The sequence below is a fragment of the Triticum aestivum genome, chromosome 2B (genome assembly GCF_018294505.1).
Source record: "Triticum aestivum cultivar Chinese Spring chromosome 2B, IWGSC CS RefSeq v2.1, whole genome shotgun sequence".
Taxonomy (NCBI): domain Eukaryota; kingdom Viridiplantae; phylum Streptophyta; class Magnoliopsida; order Poales; family Poaceae; genus Triticum; species Triticum aestivum.
This window is the reverse complement of record NC_057798.1, coordinates 714210004-714226943: the sequence shown is the minus strand read 5'-3', so window position 1 is coordinate 714226943 and position 16940 is coordinate 714210004. Positions and strand designations below refer to the sequence as shown.

The window sequence follows — 16940 nt, the reverse complement described above, 5'->3', positions numbered from 1 at the left end:
TCCTTTGATCTCCATCTTCGGGGCTCCATGATCATCTTCGTCACCGGCATGACACCATGATCTCCATCATTGTGTCTTCATGAAGTTGTCACGCCAACGACTACTTCTACTTCTATGGCTAACGCGTTTAGCAATAAAGTAAAGTAATTTACATGGCGTTCTTCAATGACACGCAGGTCATACAAAAATAAAGACAACTCCTATGGCTCCTGCCGGTTGTCATACTCATCGACATGCAAGTCGTGATTCCTATTACAAGAACATGATCTCATACATCACAATATATCATTCATCATTCATCACAACTTCTGGCCATATCACATCACATGACAATTGCTGCAAAAACAAGTTAGACGTCCTCTAATTGTTGTTGCATCTTTTACGTGGCTGCAATTGGGTTCTAGCAAGAACGTTTTCTTACCTACGAATAACCACAACGTGATTTTGTCAACTTCTATTTACCCTTCATAAGGACCCTTTTCATCTAATCCGCTCCAACTAAAGTAGGAGAGACAGACACCCGCTAGCCACCTTATGCAACTAGTGCATGTCAGTCGGTGGAACCTGTCTCACGTAAGCGTACGTGTAAGGTCGGTCCGGGCCGCTTCATCCCACAATACCGCTGAAGCAAGAAAAGACTAGTAGCGGCAAGCAAGTTGATAAGATCTACGCCCACAACAAAATTGTGTTCTACTCGTGCAATAGAGAACTACGCATAGACCTAGCTCATGATGCCACTGTTGGGGAACGTTGCAGAAAATTAAAAATTTTCCTACGGTTTCACCAAGATCCATCTATGAGTTCATCTAAGCAACGAGTCATGGGAGAGAGATTGCATCTACATACCACTTGTAGATCGCGTACGGAAGCGTTCGAGGGAACGGTGATGATGGAGTCGTACTCGCCGTGATTCAGATCACCGATGACCAAGTGCTGAACGGACAACACCTCCGCGTTCAACACACGTACGGTACGGACGACGTCTCCTCCTTCTTGATCCAGCAAGGGGAAGGAGAGGTTGAGGAAGAAGGCTCCAGCAGCAGCACGACGCGTGATGATGGTGGAGAGGCAGTACTCCGACAGGGCTTCGCCAAGCGCTCAACGGAGGAGGAGAGGTGTTGGGGAGGGGAGGGGCTGCGCCTTGGATCAGGTGTTCAGCCCTCCCCTCGCCCCTCTATTTATAGGGGAAGGGGGAAGGGGGCCGGCCCCCTCTAGATGAGATCTAGAGGGGGGGCGGCGGCCAGGGAGGGGGCTTGCCCCCCAAGCAAGGGGGTGCGCCCCCACTAGGGTTCCCCCCCCCAACCCTAGGCGCATGGGCCCAAGGGGGGGGGCGCCCAGCCCTCCAGGGGCTGGTGCCCTGCCCCACGCGGCCCATGTGGCCCACCAAGAGGGGTGGCCCCTCCCGGTGGACCCCCGGAACCCTTCCGGTGGCCCGGTACAATACCGATATGTCCCCGAAACTTTCTGGTGTCCGTATGACAACTTCCCATATATAAATCTTCACCTCCGGACCCTTCCGGAACTCCTCGCGACGTCCGGGATCTCATCCGGGACTCCGAACAACATTCGGTAATCACATACAAGTCTTCCTTATAACCCTAGCGTCACCGAACCTTAAGTGTGTAGACCCTACGGGTTCGGGAGACATGCAGACATGACCGAGACGGTTCTCCGGTCAATAACCAACAGCGGGATCTGGATACCCATGTTGGCTCCCACATGCTCCTCGATGATCTCATCGGATGAACCACGATGTCGAGGATTCAAACAACCTTGTATACTATTCCCTTTATCAGATGGTATGTTACTTGCCCGAGACTCGATCGTCGGTATCCCAATACCTCGTTCAGTCTCGTTACCGGCAAGTCACTTTACTCGTACCGTAATGCATGATCCCGTGACCAGACACTTGGTCACTTTGAGCTCATTATGATGATGCACTACCGAGTGGGCCCAGTGATACCTCTCCGTAATCCGGAGTGACAAATCCCAGTCTCGATCCGTGTCAACCCAACAGACACTTTCGGAGATACCTGTAGTGCACCTTTATAGTCACCCAGTTACGTTGTGACGTTTGGTACACCCAAAGCACTTCTACGGTATCCGGGAGTTACACGATCTCATGGTCTAAGGAAGAGATACTTGACATTGGAAAAGCTCTAGCAAAATGAACTACACGATCTTGTGCTATGCTTAGGATTGGGTCTTGTCCATCACGTCATTCTCCTAATGACGTGATCCCGTTGTCAATGACATCTAATGTCCATAGTCAGGAAACCATGACTATCTGTTGACCAACGAGCTAGTCAACTAGAGGCTTACTAGGGACGTATTGTGGTCTATGTATTCACACGTGTACTACGATTTCCGGATAATACAATTATAGCATGAATAAAAGACAATTATCATGAACAAGGAAATATAATAATAATCCATTTATTATTGCCTCTAGGGCATATTTCCAACACCGCGCGCCGGCGAGACGGCGACGGCACCACGAGATCCCCTCCCGCCGCCGACTCGCCCTCGGCCGGCTGCCCAAGAGCCGCAGCAGGTCGACTGCCTTGGCCCGCTCCGGTCGGTGCCGGTTGTGGAGCCTTCCCCAGGATCGTCACGTCGCCCTCCATCCTCTCCATCACTGGCTGGTCGCGTTCGGGTTCCTCCAATGGAGGTACGGGGACATCAGGGGCCACGGTGCGAAGGGGAATGACAAGATATGAAGGCCGATTACGTAAAGCCTCCGCCTCCCTCTCCGCGGCCACGACCTCCGCCTAGGCCTTGGCCGCCGCGTCGGCCTGCGCCTCGGCCGACTCCTCTGCCGCCTCCTGGGTGGCCCTCCCCTCCGCCGCTTCCCGCTCCTCCCGAGCCTCCCGCGCTTTCCGCTCCGTTGCCTCCATGAGATCGGCGCGGGGGTCCACTCGGCGGGAACTCGAAGACCCCCCAGTCGGCGCGACTATGGAGGCGGCGTCAACCCGGTCAAGGGAAAGCGGCGCCCTGTTCAACAAACCAAGAAGACGGCTCAGATGAGCCTCAACCAAAGAAGACAATAAAGAAGAAGGAATAAAGAGCACTCGACACTTACGCCGAGACCGCCTGTGGCTGCTTCACCACCTTGCGAAAACGGGCCGCCTTCACCACCGCCTCGTCCCGCTTAGTCGCTGCTGCTGAGCCCCTGGGTTTTTTCGGCCGACTGCCGAAGAGACCCGGCCCGGCCCGACGCTTATGTGCGCCGCCCCGAGCTGCTGGCGCGGTAGAAGGTCCCGCACCTTGGTGATCAGCCGCCGGCTCACGACATGGGACGGCCTCGGTCTCATCATCATCCGGCCAGTCCCCGAAGCCGGCCGTGAGCTCGGGGCGCCTGCCTCCCCGCCGGCTCCGCCTACGGCGCCGTCCATGGCGGCCGCCCCCAGATCCGGGTCGTCAGGGTCGTCCACGGCACGGTCGGCCGCAAACTGGCGCTCCGGCCCTGAGGCCCCGGGCGCCGGTCGAAGAAGAGGGTTCTGCCCAAAAACAAAGCCGGCTAGTCAAGAGTCGGCTATCAAACACGGCAACAAAAGAAGAAAAGAATGAGGAAAAACTCACCACAGGCGGCGGGTTGGCCCGAGAGTATGGCGCCTTGTGGTACTGCCAATCCACGGTGAGTTTGCAGTTGGAGATATAATTCACCAGGAAAGATACCTTGTCATGAGGCATCTCTCTGGTGCTTAGCCGGCACGGGTCGAAGCGGCCGCTCATTTGGCAGATCATGTGCGGCCGGCTCTAGAGCGGGAGCACCCGGCGCTCCACGAAGGCGGCCACCAAGTCGGCCCCCACCAAGCCCTCCGATTGGACCATCACGCGGAGCCGGGGCGATGGCGGCGTTCGCGGCCAAAGTGAGCGACCGGGCTCGATGGGACCAAGACGCCGGCTTTGCAGGCGGCGGGTCGGCTACGTAAGCCGGCAGGTTGAGGTAGTCACCTTGCGCAGCGGCGTTCTTCATGTAGAAGTACGACTGCTGCCAAAGCTTCACCGACTGGATCAGCGGGATAGGCGGAAAGGGGTTGTTGTCGTCCGTCCTCCGCATGGCGATGAAGGCGCCACAGGGGGCGGGCACACCCGCGGAGACAGTGCCCAGCTTGCACTGGAAGAACTCCCCGAAGAGCTCGAGGGTGGGGAGAACACCGAGATAACCCTCGCACAAAGTAACGAAGGCCGACTGCAGCATCACCGAGTTGGGGGTGAGGTGATGCGGCTGGAGATAATAGAAGTCCAGGAAGGAGCGGAAGAACCCGCTCGCCGGCAGGCTGAGGCCGCACAGGCAGTGCGAGCGGAAGATGACCCTCTCGCGCTCCCCCGGCGTCGGCGAAATCTCCGCCTCCGGCGCGAGGCGGGTCTTCACAAGGTCCTCGCTCGACAACTGCCGCGTCCGGCGGAGCCAGTCAATGTGATCTTCATGGACGTTAGAGCCGTCCCACGAGCTCGACAACGCCATGGGGACGAGCGGAAAAAGAGAACCGCGGCGACGGAGAGCACGGCCGCGCGACGAAGGAACCACGGCGCACCAAGGCAACTCACGGCGGAACGGCACGGTGGCGAGTGCGCTGCGGCGGCGGAGGAGTGAGGAAGAAAGCAGAGGAAGGAGAGGAGCGAGGACGAGCGTGCGAGCCCCTGCCGCTCCCCCTCCTCCCCTACTTATAGGCTCGGGCGGCGGAGCCGAGGAGGCGAGGCATGGAGGAACGTGGGATTAACTGCGCCCACTCCCCTCACGTCCCGCGATTATGGCGCCCTAAAGGCGTACTTTAACCGTAGCGGGAAGACGTGCAACCCATTTGGGCCGCAGAGGATCCGCGCGCGGGCCGAGGCGTAGGCTTGGTAGGCCCTGGCCTGCGGTGACGTCCCGTCGCGCGCGTGGGTTGGCAGGCTTTTCTGCCCGCGTGGCACGCGAGGCGACGCGCAGTCAATGCAGAAGCCAGCTCGCGTTTCCCCCTTTCAACTACGAAGCTCCGCGAAGACGGCGCGCCAGTTCAAGGCAGGCTCCTAGCTGTCGGCTTCTCAGTATAGGAAGCTGATCGAGCACCTCGTCCTCCCTTCAACCTCGGATCCCAATCAGCTTCAGGGACTACTGTCGGAGTAAATGACCATGGGTAGCCTAGCCAGCTCCTCCTGGGGCTTCTGAAAAAATTACAAGCCAATCAAGCCGATCAGGCCATCCGGCATCCAAGACGCTGGGCCGCCTTCCACCGGCCGGCTGTCATCCATGCCGGCTATCAGGAGGCGGCCTGGCCCCAAGACCCATAGAAGAAAGCCACGAGAGGGCCGGCTTCCAAGGAACCGGCCGCCTGAGGGTCGGCTTCCAAGGAACCGGCTGCCTGAGGGCCGGCTCCACGTAGCCGGCCACGAGAAGGCCGACTCCAAGGAGCCAGCCACTCCGCAGGCGGCCAAGGCCGCACCCTCAGAATTTGCACCCACATAATGGCGATGGGACGGGGCATGGCTACAGTAAAGCCTGTCACCCCCGCATCCCGGCGCACGCGTGGCTACAGTGCGTCGTACGGGGCGGCCATCACCTGTCCGGCGCGGCACTGTTGCCATGTTGACTATGACGTCACCCACAACAGGCTGTCTGTACTACCCGCAGGCGGCGGGTCCCCCCAGTCAGAGAGATGCCCCAAGGCGGCTCGGCCTTCCCGAGTCGGCCTAAGGTATAGCCGGCTCCCCCCAGCCGGTTGATTCCCTCCCTCGAAGGAAGCGCCCCATTAAGGAGACAAGACGAGGTGAGGCTACAGTGATCGCCGCCAAGGCGGCGGCACTGTAGCCACGCCTACCCCGACAAAGCCATCGTCATCAGGATTGAGGCAACAGTAACCAGCCCCCGACAAGGCCCTCGATGGTGGGGCCAGCATGTCGACCAGGGAGCCGGCAACCGGCGGGACCCACCAAGTCGGTGGGCCCCAGCGGCCGGCAGAGAAGCTGGCGGGTGAGGACACTAACGGCTAGGGCCAACCCCTAGCCGGATTACCATTGTACCCCCGGGGGTAGGCCTATATAAACCCCCCGGGGCACCCATGCAAAGGGTTGGACTCTGATAGTTTTAGCCACACGTAGAGGGGAGAGAGGAGCTAGCCGTGCCCTTCTTCTTCCTCTCACCGAACAGCTCTGGGAGCAGCTTGTAGCAGCTTATTCATCTAGTGATCATGCGGAGACCCCACAAAGCAGTAGTAGGGGTGTTATCTCCACGGAGAGCCCCGAAGCTGGGTAAGATTCGCCGGCGTGCATGTCTTTGCCTCATCCCGTTTCCAGGCACCGGCGACGTCTTATTGGCTCCCACTATGATTAGCCACCCGTTGGCATATGTCGCACCTACCACCCGACAACAATATAAGCTTGCACAAGTAAAGGTGAGAGATAACCAAAAGGGGAACTGATGGAGATGAGGATGTGTTACCGAAGTTCCTTCCTTTTTAAGGGAAGTACGTCTCCGTTAGAGCGGTGTGGAGGCACAATGCTCCCCAAGAAGCCACTAGGGCCACCGTATTCTCCTCACGCCCTCACACAATGCGAGATGTCATGATTCCACTATTGGTGCCCTTGGAGGCGGCGACCGAACCTTTACAAACAAGGTTGGGGCAATCTCCACAACTTAATTGGAGGCTCCCAATGACACCACGAAGCTTCACCACAATGGACTATGGTTCCGCGGTGACCTCAACCGTCTAGGGTACTCAAACACCCAAGAGTAACAAGATCTGCAAGGGATTAGTGGGGGGAATCAAATTTCTCTTGGTGGAAGTGTAGATCAGGGCCTTCTCAACCAATCCCGAGAAAATCAACAAGTTTGATTGGCTAGGGAGAGAGATCGGGAGAAAATGGAGTTCGGAACAACAATGGAGCTTAGGGATGGAAGAGGTGAGTCTTCTTGGAGAAGAAGACCCCTTTATATAGTGGGGTGACAATTCCAATCGTTACCCACCACTCAGCCCGCGACCCACGGTACTACCGCACCACAGGAGTGGTACTACCGCACGGGCCTGCGGTACTACTGCGATGGCGCGCGGTACTACCGTGGGCGCGGCAGAGCCTGGACCTAAACAGATGAGCACTGACATTCCGCGGTAGAACCGCTGGTGCGGTACTACCACGACCTCATGCGCTACTACCGCAGGGCAGCCACGGTCCAGGCACGGTAGGCACGGATATAAAAATTACATCCGTGACTACCTCCGCTGAGATTTTATCGATGCAAAAATCCGACACGGTACTACCGCAACAGGTGCGGTACTACGGTGTAGGGTGCGGATGTAAAAAATTACATCCGCCCTACCTCCGCTCATGCTGTTGTGCCTGGCCAGGCGGCACGGTACTACCGCGCAAGAGCATGGTACTACCGCGTGGGGCGCGGATGTAAAAAAATTACATCCGCCCCTACTACCACTTGCGCAGCAGCACCAGGCCAGAGCTCACGGTACTACCGCTCAGAAGGAGCGGTACTACCGTGGGAGCCCACGGTACTACCATGCCGGAGCCCGGTACTACCGCTGGCGCCTGCGGTAGTACCGCTCCGAGGAGCAGTACTACCGCCAGCCTGTGAACAGCAACACTCGGAGTCCTTCATTTCGCAGAGACATGGTGAGACGGAGGAAACTCCAAAGAGCCAAAGGAAAGGCGGTGCAAAAGGAACGTGTACGTGGGATTCCACCCAAACCTTTCCAATGTGGACCCCCTCTTAATAGTACGGCTTTCCTACGACTCAACTCCACCGAAAAGAAACGTAGAGAAACGTCGTCTTCAATAATCTTCGAGGGGCATCAAATCGTCTTGTGTTTAGTCATGATATATCTGAAAAGCTCAATGCACACGATTAGTCCGCAAAAGCATTGCCATCAATCACCAAAACTACTAAGGGACAAGTATGGCCTTATAGTTCCCTCGGAGCACACTACGATGAACAGTGAGTACCCGCGACGATGCCTTCAAGACGGGAGGACGTCAGAATGCCACCATCACTAGCCTAACATGTTAGAAATGGTTTTGACCTCGGGCAGAACCCACCGTCACTGAATTGATATGGTCTAACGCACCACCGCCACCGAACATCACACCCTGGCAACCACACCGCCCACACAACCATGGTAACCAGACAACGCCTAAGCCACATGCTCCGCCTCCTAGCACCGCAGCTCCGTCGTCCCGGCATCCATGACACCGACTCCATCCTTTTCCCAGGCTCGTAACCAAGATGATAGAAGAGACAGACATGAAGGCACTTCCTTACCCACCCCTGAACAACCCTAGGTCCACGTCCGTCTAGAGCTGGCCTACACCGCCCCGCGTTGCCCACCCGGGAAAAGGTGAGCTCCTCGGTGGCAAGCCGCCACCAGAAGGGAGGCAAGAATGACACCGTGTCCCCCTAGCGATGGACCATCCCTCAACGGTGGACAAAGCTGGGAAAGTCACCATGCCCAACTCTGGTTGCACACAAATCTGGGAGCTGAACCAGCTGACGACCTCCGGCCAAGGCACCGCTACAATGCGCCCAGGTACCACCAAACCCATCTGATCACTAGATCCGTCCGCATGAGGTCAGTCGCAATGTGAGCACCGCGCACACCGCCCCCGCCCACAACCCTTCACGCCACCTCCAGAAGGCGAACACCCGCCGCCAACTCTTGAAGAAACGTCATCGCGCCCCGTGCAAGCGCTGCCACTCGACTTCCTCGGCCCGCATTGAGCTACCCCGAGCGGGGGAAGAGGCAAGGCCACTGACGACGCTGGCACTCATTCCTTCTATGTTAACTTGGTAATCATCATGTTGTATGTTGTATAGCTACCACGTGCTGCCTTCTGTATCGAACAATAAGGGCAGGCCATTCACGCTCATACATTCTTGGATAAAGCTCACGAAGCACAATGTCTGGATGACCAACTTTTGTCGATACCGATGCATTGTAGGACTCAGAGTAACATTTAATTTGTATCGGCGAATTTTCAAAAACATGTTGAACATCCGATTATATTTTGGATCTAAATATTTATAATACTTGGACTATTGTTGTACTAGTATATTTGCATGTTATTTATGAACGAATTGTACTATTGCTATATTATTTTTTGTGCATTGGGTATAGGAAAGGACACAGACAGACGTTTAGGGCACTGCATTGGATGGCCGTCTCCCGTGTCCGTTTTCGTGGATGCATCGACGCATCCGCTGACGGATAGTGAGTCCGATTTAGGGCACGGTATTGGAGATGCCCTAAGGGTCTATTTGGGACTGCACTGGTTTACCAAACATATCAGTAATCAAATTCATTTTGAAGCAGTTCCATCCAGGAATTCCACCTCCACCAAAGAATAGTTTATTAAGTGTGGTTTCCAGCTAAGCTTTAAATAACGTTATGCATGTTGCCGGTCGGTTCTTTTCAATGGTCTTCAAGAGAGAAATTTTCCTTCTTTATCTATGTATCACAACAAAAGTCGTGGTAAATTCATAAATTTATTTGATTTTTTATACTATAGAAATAAACCTTCGAATTCAGCATTATTCCATGACTCTTATTTCAAAGTCTATCTTTGAAGGGGAAAATGAAAATAAAAGTAACCCCTCTTTTCCCATTCACTCTCTATTGCATGGGTGGAAGAACTTCTTTTTTTTGCGAGAAATGGGTGGGAGAACTAAAGTAGAGGATTCTAGAAAATAAAATAAACAATAAACAATGTCTCAACCAAACTAGAGAACAACGTTCTATTTGATTTATCAACAGGTGAAATAATCTACAGCATATTCCATAATAAAAATCTACAAACCCCATACAACAAGAAAATAAATCTACAAACGAAGCTGCATGAGCGGTTCACTCCATCAGCAACATTTTCTACCGGCAACATCTTTCAGTACAAAGATACACACGAAAACTGATGCAATTCAGAGTCACCCGCTGCACCTTGCTCTTATTTCAAGGGGGTCTTCTCTCCTTCCTCCAGGCCGGCCATGGTGTCATACAAGGGCTTGTTCATCGTCTCCGGGAGGTAGAACACCAACAGCCCGCCGATGATCCCCGACACGCCGAACACTGCGAATGGCACCCGTTCCCCGAGCACAACCACCATGGGCGCCAGTATGGCACCCATCTGTGATGCCTGTGACGTGCAACCTAGTGCCGCATTCCGCACTACCGTCGGGAACAGCTCCGCCGTGTATATGAACAACAAGTTGTACGTCGCCGCCATGCCAAAGATGCCCACCACACCGCATACCATCCTCACTATCCTGCAATGTCACATACTCAAATGTTTTAGAACAAAGAAGATGCAGCGCACACGTAAGTTTGAATGCTGGCTTGAACTCTTATTTGATTTACCTCATGGCGCCGACGCCAGCGATGAGGCTGCCGGCGATGCAGAAGACGCCGCTGAGAAGCATGGTACCGATGCCGAGTGGCTTCCTGCCGAAGTGGTCGAGGAGCAGCGCGGTGAGCAGGTAGGCGGGCATCTCGGCGATCGAGTTCACGGCGACGCTGACGTAAAGGTTGGTCTTGAGGTTGACCACGTTGAGGCTCAGCCCGTAGTACACCACCGAGCAGAGAAGGTTGATGAGCACGGACAGCACTAGCCTCGCCCGCGTCGTCCTCGACCGGAACACGTCCAGGATCGATCCCGACGACGACGACGGTGACGACTCCTCGATCTGCTTGCCGCCGTTAGCATCATCTCCCTCATCATCGAGCTTAAGCGTGACGCCGTCCGGGATGCGCCGGCCGTTGGTGGCCGCAATGTCGCGCAAGACGCGCATGGCATCGTCAGTGCGCCGTCGCACGAGGTACCAGCGCGGCGACTCGGAGATGAACGGCATGACGGCGAGCACGAAGACGAGGGAGGGGAGGGAGGTGACGACGTAGAGGAGGCGCCAGGAGGACTGGAACATCGCGGCGACGCCGGCTAGGGCCGCGATGCCGCCGGAGAAGAAGTAGAAGCTGGACATGCCGGCGGTGCCACGGCGGGATGGCCCGATGGGCTCCGTGGCGAGGACGAAGGCGCAGAGGCCGATGCTGCCGGTGCTGAAGCCCGTGAGGAGGCGGAGGACGACGTAGACCCTGTAGCTGGGGGCGAGCGCGGTGAGCAGGCCGAAGAGCGCGTTGAGGAAGCAGACCACCTGGAGGGACCCCTTCCGGCCCAGGAAGGAGTCTGACAGGTGCCCGAACACGCCGGCGCCTGCAAAGAGCCAACAACGTGATCGATCACATGATGTTCTAAAAAAACCAGTCACATGAAACGACAGAAAAAACACCATAAATATAGGTAATAAAATTAATGGCATGACCGGATTTTTTTTTAGAGAACCTTGCTAAACTTGTTAAACAATGATGCTCAGTGGAACAGTTAAAATATCATGGGGCACGCCAAACCGGCGGCCTGCATCAAAGAGATAGAGCAAACATATCACCTTTTTTTTGCAAAATCCAGACCATTACTTTTTTTTGAACTTTCAGTCCATTATTTAGTCTTTTTTTTTTGCTAGCCATTTCGTATTCAGCGAAAAACAGAGGAGAAGAAATTGAGCACAGGCGAAGTACTCTACTTCAACTCCACTAGCAGGTAGCCTGGAGTGTGTCCGAAACTCGAATTGCGCGGCCCGTTTGTCGTCCAATTCCCAGCCCCAGACCAGAGTGTATCCGGATGATTTGTCCAGTTGCCGGATCAGGACACCGGCGATAGATGACCTGATCTGATCCGACTGACAGCCAAGAAGAACTGGCACGGCTCGAACAGCCACGTAGGAAGGCTAAATTTACGGCACATCTGTGCGCGCGCGTCACCTCGCACCGTACGCCGTCATCCGCGGCCAATCGCTTCGCGGAAGCTCTGAAGCAGCAGCATCTTCCGATATGGAGGGTTTATTGAGAGCCTGAAGAAGCATATGCCGTATCCCGGTCACTGTCAACGCCCTACTATAATTCTCAGTCGTATAGTACGTATCCTCTAAGAAACCGAATCCTACTCAACCCCATGCTCCCATGCGTCAACAGATGCTCAATCTGAATACTCAGTTGATCAATTTCAGTGTTGTTGTATTGCTGCAACTTACACTCAAATAATTGAGTGGACGTGCCGGGGGACGCATCCTTAAATGCAAAGATGTACCACTAGCTAGTCACTGTTGGTTAGGGCATGTACAATGGTTCTATCTTAGGAGTGCCACGTAGGATAAATGATGAGGTGGAGGAGAGAGAACTTATAAGAAAAGGCTTGTCTTATCTTATTTAAGAGAAGACAAGAGATGATCTCTTAGCACAATATGTCTCAACACGTTTTTAGGAATTGCTAGTTATTGAAGATAAGGCTAAGAGATGACCCATTGTAGACTCTGTTTTTTGTCATCTCTAAATTACATATAAGACTTAAGATAAGACTATCTTATCAACCATTGTACATGCCCTTAGGCTTGTACGAGTACTGTCCAAAGGATCCACTAGACCACAGTTCTAAGCCACATGCACTGGTTCAGTCAGCGGGATGCTTGGACGGATCGGCCAAGAGATCCCAAGCATCATATCTGATTCCCATAACACAAAAGACAAAAGGGCTTGGAAAAATACTCCCTGGTACTACTAGTAGAAGAATGCGACACCAACATGCGAGGGTGAGACTAATCTAGACGGAGTTTGTCGTATTATTAGTAGGAGAACTTAATTAGTCTGCAATGCGCTTGAGATCACATCACCGAGACTGACCCATTAGGCGATGCGAGACAAATTTGTACTTATCGTAACCAGCAAGCTGATTCGTGTTTTGCCTCATACTGGCTGGTCAGTATTCAGCACTGCTGTCAGACCGGCGCCGTGCATGCATGAAGGTCGAGCTTCTACCATTCAAAAGTACAAAAAAAAAACGCACTAGAATACAAAATAAGGCTAGCCACGATACAGGTGTAGATGCAGTTCAGTAGAAAAAGATGCAGCAGGAGTCAAAAAAAGGCTGAAGTAAACTACAACTATCCTACTCAACCAGTGACGCTGCATGCATCCAGATGCGCAGCTAGCTAGACCTCAGTTTTTTCCAAGGTAAAAGATTGCACGTACAGCTACTCGGCAGTCAGGCAGGCATGTATACGGCGCTTGGGACGGAGCGGCTGGCGATAAAGACGGATCTGGGGAGGGAGGAAATTCGATTTGGCGCCGTCGACACGGCGAAACTGTACTGCTGCACGGTGGGAGTGGGACGCATGCCATGCCACGGCAAGCTGCGCCCTGGGACTGGGCATGCCATCCGTGTGACAGACAGAGCACGAGGCTCTGCACTTGATGCGTAAGAGAAGATACTATCAACGGGACATCAGAGAGCGCACGCGAAGCCAACCCACGGGATTAGTTAGGCTGACGACGATATGGTAGCCAAATGTTAGGCTGACGAAACAGGGTTTACAGAGATACCAAAAAAACAGATAGACCTAACCCGGTGATCGGCGGCGGGAGCAGAGCAAAGCGGCAGCGCACGTACCGATCATGCACCCGGCGAAGAAGATGGCCTGGACGAGGCCGACCTTGTACCGCTCGCCGCAGACCAGGCCCCACTCGGCCACCGTCGACGACGCGCTCCCCTGCGCCCACTCCCACCCGGCCGCCGCGCCGGCGCACCGGTCGCCGCACCGGCCCTCCCCCGCGGGGCATGACATGGCCGGCTCCCGGTCCGCGAAGATGATGACCATGGTGTGCAGCGCCTCCAGCGCCCACGCCGCCGACACCAGCACGAAGTGCCGCAGCTGCCACCGCCCGAACTCCCCCGCGTGCTCCGCCAGCGCGTCGTCGATGCTCAGGCGCCGGCTCGCCACCTCCCCTCCGCCGCCGCCGCCGCCGCCGCCTTGGGCGGCCAGCAGCGCCTCGGTGGACATAGCTGGTTGACGCACGCACGAACGTCGCGGACCCGCGTGGTCCCTTCCCTTGGCGCGGGGTGTGTGTGCGCGCGTGTACTGGGGCAGTGCCTTCAACCGCGAGCTATTTGTAGTTGTAGGCCGAGCCGCCGAGGCCTGTGCGCATGCGTCCGCGGGTAATCGCGACTGAGGAAGCCATTTACAGTTGTTCAACAGAAAAGGAAGCCATTTACGGCGTCGTTTTCACCACCCTGCTTGTGACAAGTTGTGCATTACTTGATGATCTACACGCCAGCACTCATGATTATTGCTCTGCATTTGTTAAGTGACTCGTGACGATCAAATAGCAAATATAAGAGCATCTATAGCTAGCCGGACCTTGCAAATCCAATCCATCGCTAGCCCGCGGACGCGTCCGGGCACGTTCGCGGGCACTGACAGTTCAAGCCTCCTCCAATCCGCACCGGATGACACCCAAGTCGACAGATTCGGACTGGTCGGAATCAGATCCGCTACCCGCCATGGTCGAGAAGGCCGGAGATGAGCTCGGGAGGCGGAGGGGAGTGGGTGGGAGTGGAATAAAGTGGTTAGGGTTTGGTCCGGCGAGTGGATGGGGAGGAATATATATGGGTCGGGTGGGTCAGCGTGGGTTGGGTCCGACGTGGCGGACGCGCCCAAGTGACCCTATATCCGCCCCATTTGGGCTGGATATGAGGGATGGCGGTCAGCCCGGGCATTTGAGGCGTTCGTCTGGGTCAAATTTTCGTGACTAGTCAGTGACTTAGCCGTCCGCCTAGGCGTTTGAGGCGGGTTTGGTGCTTTAAGATGTGTAGCATGAGCAGCTCTTTTGAACAAGATATTGTAGAAAAATAAGGTGGGCATGAAAAATTCAAGACACCACATGGGTATTTTAGTTACATTTTTTTTCGGGAGTTGAGGGAGTCCTGGATTAGGGGGTATCCGGACAGCCGGACTATATACGTCGTCCGGATATTGGAGCGTGAAGATACAAGACTCAAGACTCCGTCCCGTGTCCAGATGGGACTCTCCTTTCCGTGGAAGACAAGCTTGGCGATCTGGATATTGTGTTTCCTTCCTTGCAACTGACTCCATGTAAACCCTAGCCCTCTCCAGTATCTATATAAACCGGAGAGTTTGGTCCTTAGAAGGTCGATCACAATTACAATCATAATCATCATAGGCTAGCTCTTAGGGTTTAGCATCTACGATCTCATGGTAGATCTACTCTTGTACTACCCATATCATCAATATTAATCAAGCAGGAAGTAGGGTTTTACCTCCATCGAGAGGGCCCAAACCTGGGTAAATATTGTGTCCCTCGCTTCCTGTTACCATCAGCCTAAGACGCACAGATCGGCACCCCCTACCCAAGATCCGCCGGTTTTGACACCGACATTGGTGCTTTCATTGAGAGTTCCTCTGTGTCGTCGCTGCAAGGCTCGATGGCTCCTTCAATCATCGTCAACAACACGGTCCAGGGTGAGACTTTTCTCCCCGGACAGATCTTCATGTTCGGCGGCTTCGCACTGCGGGCCAATTCGCTTGGCCATCTGGAGCAGATCGACAGCTACGCCCCTGGCCACCAGATCAGGTTCGGAAACCTGAACTACACGGCGGATATTGCGGAGACTTGATCTTCGACGGATTCGGGCCTATGCCAGGAACACCGGACAGTCATGTTGAGCACGGCTTAGACCTGCTGCTGGACAATGCTCGGGATATCACCCCTGCAGTAGCCCCGGACCTAAATCTGGAGCAAGCTGCGTTGCCTAAGGACGGAGGGATGGACCCCGCCCCGCAGGCCGCACACTCATCGGCGGTAGAGCCAAACACCGGCCTCACTTCTAAGAAGGCATGTGGCCCCGGACGCCCGGACTCGTGTCCGAATGTAGGTTCCGGTCCACGCGCTCCCGAGCCCGCAGAGCCTGGCTGGGCTCCGGTAATGGAGTTTACCGCTACGGATATCTTCCAGCACTCGCCCTTTGGCGACATGCTGAACTCATTAAAGTCTCTCTCTTTGACAGGAGGCTCTCGGCCAAGCTAAGCCCGGCTCGAGTGGGAAGCAGACAATGAAGGAATTCTTTTCCCACCCACCACCCACTTCATTGCCACGGTTGATGATTTAACCGACGTGCTTGACTTCGACTCCGAAGGCATCAACGGTATGGACGACGATGCGAGAGAAGATTCGGAATCTCTGGGGCACTGGACTACTACCTCGTCACACGATATATACATGGTGGATACGCCCAAGGAGGACGACGGTGGCAATCCGGAAGATAAAACCCCCGGGCAAAAGCCAAAACAACGGCGCAGACGCCGCTCAAAGTCCAGCAACAGTAAAAATAGCGACCAGAGCGCAAGAAGGATCGACATACCAGTAAACTCCGAAGGTAACAATGACCACATGAACCCAGTGATGGAGCAGGACGAGCCAGGTCACGCCGAACCAAGTTCGGAGCAAACGCCCGATCACAATGATCCTGAGGGACAAGTTCATCAAACCGCCCCAGGACAGGAACACAGTCCGGACGATGATGCATTCATCATTCCGGAAGAACGCGTGGAATGAGATAACCTCCATAGAAAGCTTATGGCCACAGCGAGAAATCTAAAGAACCAGAAGCAACGGCTCAAAGCCGCACAGGAAACGCTCAACCGCAGATGGAATAAAGTGCTAGACACTGAAGAACGATACGGCGACGATCGCCATACAAAGAGCTATCCGAAACGTAAGCTACTGCCAGAATTCGACGACGAAGTCGTTCCACCAAAGAATAACACAACCAGGAAGCCAGACGTGTCGCCTCATAACCGCAACAGAGCGGCTACCGACGCCGCACACGATTTGCGTGAGCACCTGGATAAGAAGGCCGGCGCAGCCAGGTCCATCTACGGACCCAAAGGACACACCCCGGCGAAGGACTATGTTCACCAAAACGACCATACCAACCAAATACCAGTTCGGAATAAGCACCGGACACAACAACAACCGACGGCATGCCGCAGCACGTCCAGATACAGAGGGGCTGCTCACCCCCTGTGCTTCACTGAAGAAGTACTGGACCATGAATTT

The 16940-nt window shown here is 54.8% G+C and overlaps 1 protein-coding gene across 1 annotated transcript; it reads right to left on the bottom strand.

Moving 5' to 3' along the window:
- Positions 1-9697: 9697 nt before the first annotated feature.
- Positions 9698-13938, bottom strand: LOC123046899 (organic cation/carnitine transporter 4). Its single transcript, XM_044470337.1, has 3 exons — positions 13474-13938; positions 10338-11187; positions 9698-10246 (listed from the first exon to the last, which is right to left on the bottom strand). Exons 1-3 carry the CDS (start codon positions 13862-13864, stop codon positions 9928-9930), a joined length of 1560 nt encoding a protein of 519 aa, XP_044326272.1. The 5' UTR covers positions 13865-13938; the 3' UTR covers positions 9698-9927.
- Between the last annotated feature and the right edge of the window lie 3002 nt (positions 13939-16940).